The 18353-nt window shown below is 32.3% G+C and overlaps 2 protein-coding genes across 3 annotated transcripts; both read right to left on the bottom strand.

The window, feature by feature from the left end:
- Window positions 1-13084: 13084 nt before the first annotated feature.
- On the bottom strand, window positions 13085-14309 carry LOC133032523 (uncharacterized). Its single transcript, XM_061106495.1, has 4 exons — window positions 14198-14309; window positions 13995-14096; window positions 13741-13915; window positions 13085-13642 (listed from the first exon to the last, which is right to left on the bottom strand). The coding sequence occupies exons 1-4, from the start codon at window positions 14239-14241 to the stop codon at window positions 13544-13546; spliced, it is 420 nt and encodes a 139-aa protein (XP_060962478.1). The 5' UTR covers window positions 14242-14309; the 3' UTR covers window positions 13085-13543.
- Window positions 14310-15449: 1140 nt separating this feature from the next.
- Window positions 15450-18009, bottom strand: LOC115698679 (uncharacterized). Of its 2 annotated transcripts, XM_061106485.1 has the most exons (8): window positions 17738-18009; window positions 17579-17625; window positions 17143-17203; window positions 16522-16805; window positions 16218-16436; window positions 16047-16139; window positions 15853-15963; window positions 15450-15762 (listed from the first exon to the last, which is right to left on the bottom strand). In XM_061106485.1, the coding sequence occupies exons 4-8, from the start codon at window positions 16801-16803 to the stop codon at window positions 15724-15726; spliced, it is 744 nt and encodes a 247-aa protein (XP_060962468.1). In that variant the 5' UTR covers window positions 16804-16805; window positions 17143-17203; window positions 17579-17625; window positions 17738-18009; the 3' UTR covers window positions 15450-15723. The 2 variants fall into 2 exon arrangements, with proteins under 2 accessions (XP_060962468.1, XP_060962469.1); XM_061106486.1 differs by lacking the exon at window positions 17143-17203.
- Window positions 18010-18353: the final 344 nt, after the last annotated feature.

The following is an 18353-nucleotide window of genomic DNA, read 5'->3' as shown; positions in this document are numbered from 1 at the left end:
TTTTAAAAATTTAAAATTCATATTAGTTTTTTTTTTTTTAATGTGATTTGAATAAGTGAAATATTTTATGATATTTGAATAGTGAGACACTATAGACTAATTTTTTTTTTAGTTTCTAATATTAAAATATTGTGTCTATGATTAAATTTTTATATTTATATAAATATTAGGGAAAAAAACAAAAAAATACAAAAAAGGAAAAAAAATTACAAAAATACTTTGGGCCGGCCCATTAAACATTTATACAGTCCACATACAAATATTTACAAAAATACCACATGCACTAAGCCTTCAGCTGTACAGAGCGAACCATGAAGATGAAAATACGCGCTCGTTTCAAAACCGCAAAACAACCAAAATGAAACCAAAACGAGAAAAATACAACTATTAATTCTGGCAAAATCAATTAGAAAAGAATACCTGCAATGATCTAAACTGAAAATGACGAAAAAAAAATCAGAAAAACTGTGAAGAAACTGAAATTACACATTTGTTTTCTATTTTATTCGATCAAAATAACTCCCTAATATCGAAATCTATATTCATGAATTGTAGATATGTAACTAACAGATGTCGAGCTCCCACTAAATCCAAAACAATGTATGATGTGAAAAATTTTAAAAAAAACCTCATGAATAATACATCTACGTTATATACAGTTGCATTTTGATTTATTTTTTGTTTTGGTTGCCTTATAGTTGCATTATCGTTTTATGATAGTTTATATATTATGCAAGAATTTAATTTGATGGGGACTAAGAAATAGTAGTTATACATAGTAAGTTTTGTGCAAATAGTTGCATATTAATTTTATAGTGAAATAACATATGCAAGTAGCAAAACTATAACAAAACTACAAAACAACTGTATGCAAGTGCAAATAGTTGTCTTATAGTTGCATTATCGTTTTATGATAGTTTATATATTATGCAAGAATTTAATTTGATGGGGACTAAGAAATAGTAGTTATACATAGTAAGTTTTGTGCAAATAGTTGCATATTAATTTTATAGTGAAATAACATATGCCAGTAGCAAAACTATAATAAAACTACAAAACAACTGTATGCAAGTGCAAATAGTTGCCTTATAGTTGCATTATCGTTTTATGATAGTTTATATATTATGCAAGAATTTAATTTGATGGGGACTAAAAAATAGTAGTTATACATAGTAAGTTTTGTGCAAATAGTTGCATATTAATTTTATAGTGAAATAACATATGCAAGTAGCAAAACTATAATAAAACTACAAAACAATTTGTATACAAACTAAAATACGGGAAAAACTCTTTGAACATCAACATCCATGATAAATCTCATTGTTACCCATTGATGATATAAAAATGGGACCGACCAAAGTTAATCTAATCTATTAGCTTTGCCACATTCACTCATAAATCTTAATCATGTTTGTCCTAATACTTTTCTAATATAAAACATGCTGCATGGAAAATATGAAGCTTGATCTGGTGATTTTCTTTAGTAGGATATGTATTCAATTTAGTGACTAAAAAATTCTTGATTAAATAAATTTTAAATTTTCATACTTATTCTAATCAAAATTAAATTAATAACAATTTATATCTAAATTCAATTTTATTGTGATTAAATTCACATTTGGTTACATGTGACTGAAAAGTTTGTTTGTACTTTTTGTGTATTACAGAGAAAAAAGTAAGAAATTATTATTATTTTTTTTGGTAAGAGAAAAGTAAGAATTATTATTTGAATAGAAACTGATATGTATGGTTCAATACACATGATGGTAGTTGTGAAAAATTACTCATAATATTAATGTGTATAGTTGTAGAGTAGTAGTACGTATATAATATCCATGCAATTAATTACTCTCATCTGACACAGTTTTTACTTTTTTTTTTTTTTAATATTTTAACTCAAACTAGGAATTATTATATATATGTATATTATTATGTCAAGCATGGCAATTATAACAACTTGGACCGACAGTAGAGGATGATCAGAAATTTGAAGCACACATTTCAAAAATATTTACTATTCGATCTGAATAAATATAAATATAAATTTACCTGTTTTGGACATTTTCTAATATAAAAACTGAAATAAAATTAAAAATAAAAAGAAAAAAAGAAAAAAAGAGAGTGAAATGATGGATTGATTGATAAAAAATGAAAAAAGAGAGGGAAGAGAGTAGGATTTGATTGATGATGGATGGAATGATGAGTAAGTGGTAAATGTGTAATAAAAATAAGTTTGTAAGTATAAATGTAGTAATAGGCGTGTGAGGGTAATTATGTAATAAAGTGTGTAAAAAGGATTTTTCATGTAAAAATTTCTAAATATTATAATGTGAGATAATTTAATAAATTACTATAGTAGTAAAGAATATTTTTTATTGTAAATTTTAGTATTGTGATTAGAATATAAGAAAAAATTAATGTTAAAATTATATTTTTTTTAGTATTATTTTGATACTATATTTTAATTTGACTATTGGAGTTGCCCTTATATTAATTGTATATAATATCTGAATAAAATCTTCACTGTCACCATAATATGAATTGACCTTTAAAGAGGTACGATTGAGACAATAATCAATCTCAAAGATCATGAGGTTTTTTAAAGAAGTAAAAAAAATAATGAATTAATATAAATAATATTTTATTATTTTATTAAATAAAAATAAAAAGTCACCCATGAATTTCTCATAAACCAAGAATTTCAGTTATATAGACACACTTTATATAGAATAGATACTAGACTATTGTGTGTATTGTACATATGTTTATAATATTTTTAAATTTTATTTTTGTTATCTATATTTTAAAACTTTTATAAATTAAAAGAAATAACTTATTAATTATTTTATCTTTTTTTTAAAAAAATAATATTTAAAGTTTTCAAAATTTTAAAAAATAAATATAAAATTTAAAAATATTAAAATTGAACATACTCTTAATATTCTTAATATTAAAAATAAGAATAAAAATAATAATACAAATCATATATTATTAATATGTATTTAAATTAATTTAAAATTAGTATAAATTTAATTAACTTAAAAAAAAATAATATTTATATTTATATAATATTTAAATTAATGTAAAATAAATAATATTAATATTTATATATATTTATAAAACTAATTAACACCTTTAAATTTAACGGAATATTTTTATATTGTTAAAATATTTTGTTAAACTAACAAAAACTATTAAATAATCATATTTTATGTATAAAGATACATAAATTAATCTATTACTTTAAGCAAATTAATTACTTCTTTAGCTTTACCTTTTTTTTTTTTTGTTCTGAATGAACTTCTTCATTTTACCGTATTAAAGGAAATAAGAACATAAGATAAACCCTTATTATGTCCTTATTGCACGTCGATTCTGGACATTCAAGTATTATTTGTTTTAGTATTAATATAGGCACATGCATTAATAATTAATTAATTTAGTAATGATAAATAGTTAATATTATATGCCAATGTTTATTTATTTATTTATTTATTTATTTTTGGGTTGAGGAGGCCCAAATGACAAAAGGTGGGGTTGTTTGAGGTTTGATTGGATGGGTGAAGAAGACCCATCTCATTCACGGGGACTGGCATTGCCCCACCATCTGATCATTGAGTGTGTGGGCCACGTGTACGGCATGCATTTATTAATAAAAAGACTATTTATCAATAATAATTAAGGATTATGTCATACTAATAATAATAATAATTAAGAATTATTGAATAAATGAGCAAATACCAAGCTCACCGCCCTGCTTGTGGAACCTTTATTTACAAATAAATTCTAATTTATTATAAAAAATTATGTTTTAATTTAAATTAGTTATAAATAAAAATAATTTTCAAATTATAATTATTTATCTCTAAATCTTAAAAAAAGTATATAAAGAATAATTATATCTTAAAAAATTATATATAATTTATAAATTTATTTATCTTAGAGCAATTTGCGGCGAAACCCCCTTATGTTTTGATTTTTATACACTTAACCCCCTTATCTTTATTTTTGGTGGCAAAACCCCCTTATGTTTTAATTTTTATACACTTAACCCCCTTATCTTTTTTTTTGTGGCAAAACCCCCTTATGTTTTAATTTTTATACACTTAACCCCCTTATCTTTTTTTTGGTGGCAAAACCCCCTTATGTTTATTTTTCTTTGCAAATTTGACACGCCAGTTAAATATTACCGTTAAATATCAACTGGATGACCACTGTATACACCTTTGTATATGTAACGGTAAAACCTCGAAGTCGATACAGTAGTAATCCAGTTAGTATTTAACGGTAATATTTAACTAAAACTTTAAATTTGCAAAGAAAAGTAAACTGAAGGGTTTTGCCACCAAAACAAAAGATAGAGGGGTTAAGTGTATAAAAATTAAAACATAAGGGGGTTTTGCCACCAAAAAGAAAGATAAGGGGGTTAAGTGTATAAAAATTAAAACATAAGGGGGTTTTGCCACCAAAAATAAAGATAAGGGGGTTAAGTGTATAAAAATCAAAACATAAGGGGGTTTCGCCGCAAATTGCTCTTTATCTTATTAATAATTATTCCAAAATATGTATAAATATATTTACTCAAAAATAATTTTATTATAATATAATATTAAAAACTATTTATTGTTAATGTTTTTACATTTAGTATTTTTAATATTTTAATTTTTTTATTGGTATATTTTTATTTAGTTATAATTTTTTAATTAGAATATAATTTATTTCATCCTAAACGTTTTAGGTTTGGTTAAGACTAGTTTGTAGAGGAGTTCAGTCTCCAGTGGGAGTTGTAGTGTAGTAATAGGTGCTGTGCTATGGTGCTATGGTGCTATGGTGGTGTTGTTAAAAATAACTAAATAAATAAATAAATAAATCAAAGGGATATTTTGACTTCTCTTAAGACATTTTCTCTGTTAAGCACGAGGTTGTAAAGTCCTTTTTTGGCAAGTTAGTTGACAAAATAATTTTTCCTTTTATGGTAAGATTGCTTTGCATTCATTTTCGAAATCTTACCTCTTTTATTCGGTTATTAGTTGCCATTTTCCTTGTTTGGAAAGTTGCACTTTCAGCTGAACTTTCCTTTGTTGAAAACTTCTCAAAAGAGAAGGAATTCTCTTTTGGAAAGTTGTCTTTTTTAGGGAAACTTTGATTATTGCTTTTTCCTTATTAATTTCGATTGTATCTTGATACAATCAGAATATCTAATCTGTTTTTGGCAGGAATCAAGCATTGAAAGAAGATCGGACCCGATTTTAGTAAGTTTCCTGTTTCTGGGCAGATCTGCTTCGTCAGCATCCGAATCTGATGTAGCAGATCGTGTTTCTTTTGGAAAGTTTTTGTACAGCTGCTAATTCGAACTTGTGGTTGCCTCTTTGGTTTCTATGATCTATAAATAGAGCCTAGAGAGCAATCATTCGAATTACCTCTTCCATTATTCATTTTCTACATTTATCTTTTGAGAGAAGAGAGTCTTTCTTTGTTTTGTGAGAGCCTAGTTGTTCATCTAGGTTCTAGTTGTTCTATTTCTGTTCTTACTCTATCCTAGAGGTTGTGAAGAACTACTTGACTGAACAAGAGATTGGTCTTCGGGAGAAGACTTGATAAAGCCTTACTTCGGGAGGAAGTAAGCACTTGGTCTTCGGGAGAAGACTTGTTGAAGCCTTACTTCGGGAGGAAGTAAGCACTTGGTCTTCGGGAGAAGACTTGTTGAAGCCTTACTTCGGGAGGAAGTAAGCACTCACACTTCAAAGACGAAGGGAGTTCGGGCTTGAAGGTGTTTCAAGAAGTCAGATTCATAAAGTGGATTACAAAGGATTGCGGCAATACTTTAGAGGGAGTCTAAACTTGTTTAAGTCAATTGTCTTTGTAATTTTGATACTTTATTAATTGATTTCATTCTCTGGGCGTGGCCCCGTGAACTAGGAGTGTTCGGGAGAACACTGATACCACGTATAAATCTCTTGTGTCAAGTTATTTATTTTTCTGCAAATATTTTATAGTCTGGCTGTTCATTTTTGCTGTAGCAGAATTATTTTCTGCTGCTGCAAACGCTTACAGTTTTTATATTTTCCTATATACAACTGTCATTTGCAAAAACACGGTTTTTCAATTGGTATCAGAGCGGGACACTAAACTCTTAGTGTGGTCCTATAACGTTTTTGTGTTAAAATGTCATTTTTTGCAGAAGGAAGTTCTATTTCTAGACCACCGTTGCTTAATGACTCTAACTATCCTTATTGGAAAGTTAGAATGAGGGCCTTCATCAAATCTCAAGATGAGAAGGCGTGGAGAATGGTTCTATCAGGTTGGTCTCCTCCAGTTGAGACAGATTCTTCAGGTAATACTACTATAAAATCTGAACTGGAATGGTCTATTGAAGATGATAAACTATCTGCCTACAATAGAAAAGCCTTGCATGCTATCTTTAATGGTGTAGGTGAGGGTTACATTAAACTTATATCATCTTGTGTTTCTGCTAAGGAAGCTTGGGAGATTCTTCAAACTCAGTTTGAAGGAACTTCTGATGTGAAAAGATCTAGATTTATCATGCTTCAAACTAAATTTGATGAGCTTAGAATGTCTGATAATGAAACTTTAACTGAATTCTATGAAAAATTATCTGACATTGCTAATGAATATTTTGCTCTTGGAGAAAAGCTTGATGATTCTGTTCTTGTGAGAAAAATTGTTAGAGTACTTCCAGAAAGGTTTGATACTAAACTTTTGGCAATGGAGGAAGCTAAAGATTTTAGCACTATGAAGGTGGAAGAATTGATGGGTTCCTTACGTACTTTTGAATTAAATCAACAGATTAAACAAAAGGACAAACCCAAATCCATTGCTGATAAAGGTAAAAGTATTGCTTTGAAAGTTGCTGATAATGAAAATTCTGATAGTGAATGTGATGATGAGATTGCTTTATTAACTAAGAATTTTCAGAAATATATGAAAAAGATGGGAAATAAACAGAATATTTCGAAAGGTTCAAAAGGTAATACTTTTATTAAACTATCTGTCTCTAACAAAAAGGGAATTCAGTGCAGGGAATGTGAAGGTTTTGGGCATATTCAAGCTGAGTGTGCAAACACTTTGAAAAAGAATAAGAAAAGTGTTGTGTGATTCACATGTGAAAGCTAAATTGGTATGTCTGAATAATACCACCGAACAAGAGGAATCAGATTCAGATGAGTCTGAAATCTGTGAAGAGTCTCTTGCTAAATCATACAAAGTCATGTATGAAAAATGGATTCAGGTTGCTTCTGAAAATAGAGAGTTGAATAAATTGAATAAAAAATTGTCTCATCAAATTGAAATGTGTGAATTGAAAATAAAAGAGTATGAGACAAGTGTTTGTGATAAAGATGAAAAAATTACTCTCTTAAAGAAGGAACTTGAAAATTTTAAGAAAAATGTTCAAATGCTTAACCCTGGATCTTCTATTTTTGAAAAAGCTCAGAATGCAGGTCAAAGAGGTTTCGCAGGTCTTGGTTCAAATGGAATGGAGAGTTCTGGAGTCACGAAGTTTGTAAAATCCAGTATTCCAACGAACCACTCTGAGGCTACAAAGTCTGCGGTAACAGTTTCACAGCCTGTCGCAGCAAGAGCAGTTTTTGATGCTGCAAAATCTCCAGGATTTTCGAAAAGAGTAAGATCTCAGGTAAAAAGATTTGTTCCCACTTGTCATTTTTGTGGTAGAAAAGGACATATCAGACCTAAATGTTTCACGTTGAAAAATCTGTTTAAAACAAATTATTTTGAAAATTTGGAAAAATCTCAAAAGAAACATAAAGGTTTGAAACAAATATGGGTGAAAAAGAATTGTCTAGTTGGTTTTTCTGATAAAACTGCTGCTTCTCAAATGTGGTATTTTGACAGTGGTTGCTCTAGACATATGACAGGTGACAAGGACTTTTTGACTAACATTCGGCCTATGCAATGTGGAGAAGTCACTTTTGGTAATGGCCTATCTGGAAAAGTTGTTGGTATGGGAACTCTAAATTTTGAAGGGTTACCTAGACTGAAAAATGTGATGTTAGTTGAAGGAATGAGGGCTAATTTACTTAGCATCAGTCAAATCTGTGATCAAGGGTTTACTGTTTCTTTTGATAGTGATCATTGTTATGTTCTGAATGATGACAATGAATGTATCTTGCAAGGATTTCGATCCAATGATAACTGTTACACTCTAACCCCTGTGTTTACTTGTCACTCAGCTATCAACAACACCACAGATCTGTGGCATGCCAAGCTTGGGCATATAAATTTTAAAAACCTGAAAAAATTGTCAAATGCAGGTATTGTTCGAGGTCTTCCCAAGCTTGGTAAGGAAAGTGAAGGTAAGTGTGAACCGTGTCAACTTGGGAAGCAATTAAAAATCACTCACAAGCCTGTGTCTGATATCAATACCTCAAAGGTATTGGAATTGCTTCACATGGATCTTATGGGTCCAATCCAAGTTGAAAATTTGAATGGTAAACGATATATCTTTGTGTGTGTTGATGATTTCTCTCGTTTTACTTGGGTAGATTTCTTAAGAGAAAAATCTGACACTTTTGATGCCTTTAAAACTCTTTGTCTGAGATTAAGAGTTGAGAAAGGTTGTAATATTGGGAAAATTGTTCGAATTCGAAGTGATCATGGTAAGGAGTTTGAAAATTCTATGTATGATGATTTTTGCAAGATTACAGGACAGGTATAACTCATGAATTTTCAGCTCCCAAAACTCCTCAACAAAATGGAGTTGTTGAGAGGAAGAATCGAACATTGCAGGAAATGGCAAGAGTGATGTTAAATAGCAAGAAGTTGACAAAGTGCTTATGGGCTGAAGCTATTAACACAAATTTTTGCTACATAATAAACAGAGTGTTTATTCGTCCAGGTACCTCAAAAACATCTTATGAAATCTGGAAAGGTAAGCGTCCCAATGTAAGTCATTTTCATGTTTTTGGATGTGTGTGTTATGTCTATAGAGATCGTGAGCATATTGGTAAATTTGATGCTAAAAGTGATGTTGGTGTGTTTATTGGATATTCCTTAAACAGTAGAGCTTATCGTGTTTATAACATGAGAACTCAAACTGTTTTGGAATCAGCTAATGTGGTTGTTGATGATTTTAGAGATTTTTCAGAGTTTTCAACAGAAGCCAAGATAGATAGTCTCATGGATACTCCTCAAGAAGTTGTAACAGCAGATCCTGATGCAGCAGAACCCATTGCTGATGCTGCAAATGACGAATCTGCTGCTGCAACTGAAACTGGAGAACCAGAACCGTCTATCTTGACTCATCCAAACATCATCACTGACTCTATTCAGAAAGAACCAAGCACAAGAGTCAAACTGAATCATCCAAAAGATCTCATCCTTGGAAATCCTGAAGAAAGCATGGTAACTCGCAGAAGGTATATTAATTTAATCAGCTTTCTTTGCTTTGTTTCTCAATATGAACCGAAAAATGTGAAGGAAGCCATGACCTTTGAGGAATGGCTCAATGCAATGCAAGAGGAACTCAACCAATTTGTTCACAACAAGGTATGGATTTTGGTCCGAAGACCAAAAGGTATAAATGTTATTGGAACAAAGTGGTTGTTTAAAAATAAAAGTGATGAGTTCGGTACAATTGTGAGAAACAAAGCTCGTTTGGTGGCTCAAGGGTACACACAGGTAGAAGGTATTGATTTTGATGAAACTTTTGCTCCTGTTGCAAGACTAGAATCAATTCGTTTACTTTTGTGTATTGCTTGTATTCTGAATATTAAATTGTTTCAAATGGATGTGAAATCTGCCTTCCTAAATGGTATTTTGAATGAAGAAGTTTATGTTGAGCAACCAAAAGGATTCGAAGATCCTCAATTTTCAGACCATGTATACAAACTTGAAAAAGCTTTGTATGGTCTGAAACAAGCTCCTCGAGCTTGGTATGAAAGGTTGACTCAATTTTTACTTTCTCATGGCTATCACAGAGGTAGTGTGGATAAAACTCTTTTCATCAAACGTATAAAATCTGATTTTATCATTGCTCAAATTTATGTTGATGATATAGTTTTTGGTTCTACATCTAACCATGAAGTGCAGGTATTTGTTGATCAAATGAAAAGTGAATTTGAAATGAGCATGGTTGGTGAGCTTAATTTCTTTCTGGGCCTTCAAGTGAGACAAATGGAAGGAGGTACATTTGTATCTCAAAGCAAGTATGCTAAGAACCTTGTCAAGAAATTTGGCCTTGAATCGGCTATGCAGGTAAGTACTCCTATGAGCACCACAATGAAATTAACAAAAGATGAGAATGGAGTAAAGGTAGACACTACACTCTATCGTAGCATGATTGGAAGTCTTTTGTATTTAACTGCTAGTCGTCCTGATATCCGTTACAGTGTGGGAGTGTGTGCTAGATATCAAAGTAATCCTATGGAATCTCATGTATCAGCTGTTAAAAGGATTATTAGATATGTTAATAGCACTCCTGATTATGGAATTTGGTACTCGAAAGATACCAATTCAAATCTTGCTTGTTTTAGTGATGCAGATTGGGCAGGAAATGCTGATGATCGAAAGAGCACAAGTGGAGGGTGTTTCTTTCTTGGGAATAATCTAGTATCTTGGCATAGCAAGAAACAAAATTCCATCTCCTTATCCACTGCCGAAGCTGAGTACATAGCTGCTGGCAGTTGTTGTACTCAACTATTGTGGTTGAAACAAATGTTGATTGATTATGGGTTTGAATTGGGTGTTTTGACTATTTTTTGTGACAATACTAGTGCCATAAATATTTCCAAAAATCATGTTCAACACTCTAGAACAAAGCACATTGATATAAGACACCACTTTATCAGGGAACTTGTTGAGAATAAATCATTGCAATTAGAATATGTTGATACTGAAAAACAATTAGCTGATATTTTCACAAAGGCCCTAGATGCAAGTCGCTTTGACTCCCTCAGAAAGTCTTTGGGAGTTTGCATTGTTTAATTTTATTTGTTCATAATTCTTGTACAATAGTGTTATGTGATTCATCTCTAGCTCTTAATCTTCTATCATTGTATTTGGACAAATCATGTTTATGCTTTTGGAATATAATTAGTTAGGATCTCAGTCTGATCATACTTTGTGATGTTGTGTTAAAAGGTTCATGTTACTCTTTATTTGTGTCTAGGATTAAATAATGTTCTTATACAGAGTTGAGCAATTTTTGTTTCAGTCTTGTCAGGCCCCTTGCTGGAATAGAGCTACCCATACTGAGGTGTGAAAGCCATCTGATGAGTAAGCTGGAACATTGTAATTAGCAACTATGATGAGGATGCACTACCATAGAAAAGGGCTACCTTCAGTATGGTGTGAAAGCATCCAGTTGCGGGATCAAATTGAAAAAGGCGAAAATGAAAAATCTTGCCAAGGACAATGATCCTATTTTCACTGCACACACGTATGTCTGACAAGTGTGTTCAAATCTGTAAGTCTCCTCTATTAAAATTAAATTGATAATCCTGGTTCACAATTTTCAGTAACATGCATATCTCTTTCCTCAACATCAATTAAGTATGATTATTTCATGAGATACTAATTAGTTACTTTCCTTAAAAGCATAACATGTATTTTGTCAATTGTCAATGATATTTGATCTCTTTGCTTGATTCGAATCACATATACTTATTGTACACATTATATTTTATTTTCGGTTTTAATGTAAAAAAAAAAAAAGGAGGGAGGCGTGTGACTTGCTTCATGGGTTAAAAAAATCTTGTGCATAAATGGTAAGTATCAACATTTATTCTTCCTTGATTTATTTTTGATATGTTTCCATTTAAAGATTGATCTTTTATATGGTAATGTGTCTTTAATCTTGAAAGATTGACTTACTTTTGGAAATATTGTTGGTAATTCTAGTTTCCTTTTATTTTTTTTTTTAAAAAAAAAGGGAAAGAAGTTGCAAGGAGTGGGCAGTTTCCTTTTGTAATCGTGGGCTGGTGGTTTCTCAAATATGTTGAAATTGGTTTTCTTTTTGCTAAACTCTCCCATGTTTATTTCAACCAATTTTTGTCATTCACTCTCACCACCTACCCGATTCCTTTTCTTTGTCTCTCTTGCTTGTTTGCTGTTCATTGTCTCTTTCAGATCAAAATGGTGAGAACAAAGAACCTAGGGCATCCCAAAAAGGAAAATGGTGGAATCTAAACAAGCCCCCTCAAATGCTCTTCTTGATCAAGCTTTATGGGGCATAAGTTTTCTTTCTTTTTGTTTTTGTTGGACATATTTCTATATTTTCATTTCTTTTTGTCTTTGGCCCTTATAGATAAACAAAAAGGGGGAGTAATTGTATACTCAACTGTCTAGGGGGAGTTGAGGTTTGTGTTTGTGTTCATCTTTGGTCAAAGTTAGCTGTTTATTTTGGTTTAATGTTGTGCTTCTCAGGGGGAGTTTTTATGTTTATTTTGCTAACTTTGTTTTGTAGGTGTTTGTTAATTAATAATATTTTGATTATCTAAAGTGCCAAAGGGGGAGATTGTTAGGTCCTTTTTTGGCAATTAAGTTGTCAAAATATTTCTTAATTAATGTGCATTTTATTGAGCATTCAATTTGTTTTTATCAACTCTAGACCCTTTTTCCAAGGGGAGTTGTGTTGAGTCCTTGTGAACTATTTGGTTTAAAAGTTAGCATGTTTCTTTGGTTATTGTTGGTTTTCGATTGTGTTACTCAGGGGGAGTAGTTATTTGTCTTGCTAACTTTAACTTGCAGGTACTTTGTGTTAAAAATTATTTTGTTCATCTAAAGTGCCAAAGGGGGAGATTGTAAAGTCCTTTTTTGGCAAGTTAGTTGACAAAATAATTTTTCCTTTTATGGTAAGATTGCTTTGCATTCATTTTCGAAATCTTACCTCTTTTATTCGGTTATTAGTTGCCATTTTCCTTGTTTGGAAAGTTGCACTTTCAGCTGAACTTTCCTTTGTTGAAAACTTCTTAAAAGAGAAGGAATTCTCTTTTGGAAAGTTGTCTTTTTTAGGAAAACTTTGATTCACTACTACAAAAACCCCCTTTAGAGGCGGTTTTTTAGCCCTTTCAGCGTCGGTTTTCGCGAAATTCGCTACCGACGCTGATCAGGGCGACGCTAAAGGGTTTATATGAACCGACGCCATAGGTACCCCTATGGCGTCGGTTATTAGCTTATAACCGACGCCATAGGGGTACCTATGGCGTCGGTTATGAGCTAATAACCGACGCCATAGGGGAATTACCAACCGACGCCAAAAGCAAGCGATTTTCAGTTTTTTTAAATTTTTTTTTATTTAATTATATAATTTTAATTTCATTTTAATTATATATTTAATAATTTTATATATTATTTTATTTAATATAAATTACATATTTATTTTTTAAAATGTGAATCAAATATTATTTAAATTTGGGTAAAATACATAATTTAATTTCATAAAAGTAATTAAATATTACACAAACACTAATGTAAAATTAGTTAAAAATATTAAAGTTAATAAATCTAACTACAAGTTAATCTATAAAAATTACATAATGAAGAAAAATTCTTCGACCTTTCAACCTCAATCGTCACCGTGAATCACCGCCATCAATTGTTCGATCCACTTTCGCTGTAGTGGTAACAATTCTGTTTTTGGATCGTATTGCTTCTTACCCCCAAACTGTTAAAAAATTAAAAATTTATATTAGTTTATGTATATGTATATTATATATTTATTATTATAGAATTTATATACTATAATCAATAATTAAAACTTACAGCTTTTTGATCTTGTATGTAACGGCTGGGGTTGGCACGTGCGACGATGTCAGTGATATATTTCAAAACATAAAATCCGCATTCTTGGCTTTTAGGTTGTCTTGGACAGTTTGCTTGGTTAATTCCTTGCCACTGGCCAAGATACTCATGTGCGTTCCCTATATACATGAATGCCCTGTTTGGGAAAATTATATTAGCATTTCAATTCGTTAGTTAATTTAAAGTCGTTACATAAGAAGTCATTAAATTATTACCTTCCGATCATTTGTTCTATTACTTCGGGAATTGGGCAGCCTTTTACAGGGTTTAAATGGATAATTTTCCTTGGCGCAACCACCACTAGCGTCCAATGCATCCTTGAAAATTATATTGGAATATAAGTAAGATAGTATAAAAATAATTTGAAGACATAATATAGAAATGAACAATTAGCACTAAAGAATTTAATAAAGTTTACCCGATATTCCAAGGAATAAAGAACATTTGGTGGTTGTTGTTCATTAATGATAACCAATTAGCCAATCGTCTTGCCGCATCGTCAAAAGACTGACTCTGTTCTTCATCGTTGATCCCATGCCATGTGAGAAGCTCTGGGTCGTAAAACCTGAAAATTTTTCTCAGACCGTTGATGCTCTCCCATATGTGCCTGCCAAAAAAAGTGTTAGTGCCTTATAATAATTTAACTATAATTTGATATAAGGTTAATTAGATTAAAGAAGAGTATACATCATTCCAAACAGCATTCCCTGGTTGCCGATGTAGTCACACGTAGCAACCTGCTGCAAATCCTCTCCAGATAACGTGATCTGGGTACGCGGTGCAATGAATCCTCGGGGGATAGGAATTGTGATTATATCACGTTTATCTTTGAGCCTTAGGAATTCATGAATCATCCATTTTAGCGAATTAGGGATCAACGCCATCTTCTCTTCCGTGAACAAGTCATCTTCCCGTGCACCACGGCCTTGTGGAGAAAGCATCGGAGCTTTCCCCTTTGACGCATCACGTCTTGAGGGCGGTTGAGCGAGTGGACCCTAAACAAAACAGAACATAATATATATATATATCAAATTAAATCCAAATTCTACCGAAATTTCTAAGAAAGATAACGGTTGTAATTGAATGACCCCAAAAATTTTGAACATAGCTGTATAATGACAAATAACACATATATAACAGTAGTTTTTTCATCCATCCCACCGCAGCACATATATTCGCAGAACCTACTTCACTACGGATGAATATTTAAGATATTCAAACTCCACTAATCATTAATAATTAATTTGAGTTGAGAAGTTACCTCGGTTGTTAAAATTAAGTGTTTAGGCCAAGGAAGGAACATCTGGTATACGTCCCTAACATATCTGCACTCTTCAATTGGGACTGGGATTTCAGCGTCCTCTTGCAGGATTTCCGAAACCATGATCCGGGCATGTGAATCATCGTAATCCTGGCAGTGAACTTTGATCGTACCCACATGCTCGTACAAATACCCTCGGGCCACAATATTGTCGATGTTGTCAGAGCAGAGATGTACTTGCTGATTAAGGGCCGCATGGTCATCAAAATTGTATAGGATACCTTGGTCGTTGAGGGAAATAAACTCCTCAGCATAAATTTGTGGTTGTACCTCATCCTGAGGAGCGTATGGTTGTGGAACATACGCCTCACCAGCCACCTCTCCTTCTTCCTCTTGTTTGGCAGCGTTCCTCTGCTGCTTAAGGGATTGGACTTCGGCTTTTAATTTTTCAATCTCCTTCGCTTGCCGAGCCACAACATCAGACACTTCCCTTTTCTTCCTGCCGAACAGTTGAGATGCCCTGGTCAGGAACCTACAAATCATAAAAAGCAAATTAGCAACGATTTTATTTGTGTAACTAAATAAATAACATTTGAAGTAATAGCATACCCAGCAGCCTTGACACGTCCAGGAAGCTCTGGTGTCCCGAGCGCCTGCGTCAGGATATCGTTTTGGCCCTGGACCTAAATTTGTCCCTGACTAAGCTTCTCTTCTAATTGAGCCTAATGCACGCATATATTCAAGCAATTAGTATATGAATTATATACACTAACTCATGAGTAGAACTCAATTAAGGATTAATATATACTTACTATCTTCTCTGCAATTTCCTTGTCGTAATTAGTGACAAGTTTTCTACTCTTGGTGCGAGATTTAATCCAAACACGGTGGCGGGGGGGATCTGCAACTTCGAGGTCCTTTTTCTACATAACGTTATAACAATGAAATGAGTACCAATTAAATTGTATAGCACATTATAGCACATTAAATTTTAAGTATTACTTACCACAACTTCCCGTACGTTCACCATTCCACTCCGACCACTTCGATGTCTGGATTGAATTTTTGAGGAACGTTCACGTTGCACCTTACTCAATTCCTACAATGCCAAAAAAATACATTAGATACATGTACTTGTATTTAAGAGTTTATCTTAGTGTTAATATAATTAGCGTACCAGAAATTCAGGAGTTAGTCGACTTTCAACAAATTTGCACCAATCAGCAGCGTCGATCTCGGGGTGCTTTTCAGGGACTTGTGCCAGTCGTCCCAGATCATTCTCTTTCAACGCGGGCATTATGATGTCTTTTGTCATCCTATTCTTGAAGTCTTTCATTAACTTCCCAGCTAGGATGAGACAATCATGTTTGAAGGTGTCCGGCACAATGAACCCCGTCTATTTTGAAGGAAAACAAACAGGTTAGAGTCAACATTTGGAGTAATAGAAAAACAAATCAAAATTCTAACAAATAATAGCTTACCTGAATGTCTTTCCAAACTTTATTTTTCAGAGTCGGGTTGACTTCTTTCCAGTTTTTATAAGCCAACCCTATTGTCTGCCGACATCTGACTCCTAGAGTGGATACGAGCTTCGCATAGCTTTTTCCACAGTATTGACCTTTATCATTAACTTCGAGGGCCACTCTTTTGCCCTGATCCATTAGTTTGGATATTTCATTCATTTGCGTCGGCCCTCGTGTAGGTATTGTGGTTGGACACTCTGCCTCTGGGTCTGAATCAGATCCCGAACTCGAGTTGGCCATATCTACACCATTAACAAACAAAATTGAATATCATGCTACTAATAACACTAAATTCTACCAAAATTTGATCCAAATTCTACCGAAATTTTGGCAGCATAACGGCTGTAATTGGACGTTCCCAAAATTTTTAAAAGTGCCTAAAGTAACAAACAGAACAAATATAACAATACAGAACAAAGAAACTAACATAAACAATACAAAATTTATCCACCAATCCAACCGCAGTACATGTATTCGCAGAACCTACTTCACTACAGATGAATATTTAAGATATTCAAACTCAACTAAGCATACATTGATAATTAATTATACTAACAAAAGGTTAGCGGATGGATATACCTATTGCAAATCCGATCAACACCGAAATATGTCGATCGACTCTCAAATATTAGCACACAACCTATAACATAATGCAATATACAACCAAATTAAAATTTTAATTATTAAATTACTTACTAGTTATTAAACAAAGTAGCAAGTTACTAGTTACTAATTTCCATATTTTTTTTAAAAATAACATATACATATATATATACATATATAATCAACTAAATATCACACTACCATTATTTTAAAAACTTTAACTCTAAACTAATTAAATTCCTACTACCTCTCATTCTCATTCACAACAAATATATATACAATACAAATACACAAAATACACAAATAGTATATACACAATATATATACACACAACATATATATAAACACATATTCAATAATAAAATACAAAATATATACATATATATTATATATCAAGTAAATAAATATTTACCTTATAAACGCAATCCGGCGACAAATTGCGACCAAAAATCCGGCCACCTATAGCACACACAATATAATATTAATAAATTGAAAAAATCCTAAAAAAAATTTACAAAAACGAAATAATACCAATGTACATTAATAAAATGAACATAATTCATATTTATACCTTAATGAACGTTGAGATTGAACGATTTCTCCGCTAAAAGCGGTGGTCGGAGTTAAACCACCACCTTTTTTTAAAATAGGTTCGGGTACAGTGTAAATGGGTGAAAAAACAAAACTTTTTTAGTGTATGGGATTAGATATTGAAAATAGAAACTTTTAAGACAAAAATGAGGTGAAATGGTGAAGAAATGAGAGAGATATGTGGGTTTTTAGAGGTGGTTGGCGAGGGTTTTCGTGGGTTTTTCGTGGGTTTCTCTTTGCTGTAAGTGGCTGGGTAGGCTGGAGAAGAAGAAGTGAGGAAGAAGAAGACGATGCAGAGGGTTATAGAGGGGAGACCCTATGCCGTCGGTTCCTAGCACAGAACCGACGGCATAGGTGCACACGTGTCAATAAAGTGTGCACCTATGCCGTCGGTTCTGTGCTAGGAACCGACGGCATAGGGTCTCCCAAAAACCCTTAAAAAATCCCAATTTTCAACCGACGGGATAGGGTTTAGTAATATATATACCTACGGTTTTTACCAAAAAACCGCCTCTAAATGTCAATTTCGAATCTGGTGGGTGTTCTCACACCCTTTAGCTTCCCTTTTTATAAAATGGGTTAAAAAAAGGGAAGCT

This window comes from Cannabis sativa, chromosome X, assembly GCF_029168945.1.
Source record: "Cannabis sativa cultivar Pink pepper isolate KNU-18-1 chromosome X, ASM2916894v1, whole genome shotgun sequence".
NCBI classification, from domain to species: domain Eukaryota; kingdom Viridiplantae; phylum Streptophyta; class Magnoliopsida; order Rosales; family Cannabaceae; genus Cannabis; species Cannabis sativa.
The sequence above is the reverse complement of the archived record's forward strand: the minus strand, read 5'-3'. Positions and strand labels throughout refer to the sequence as shown.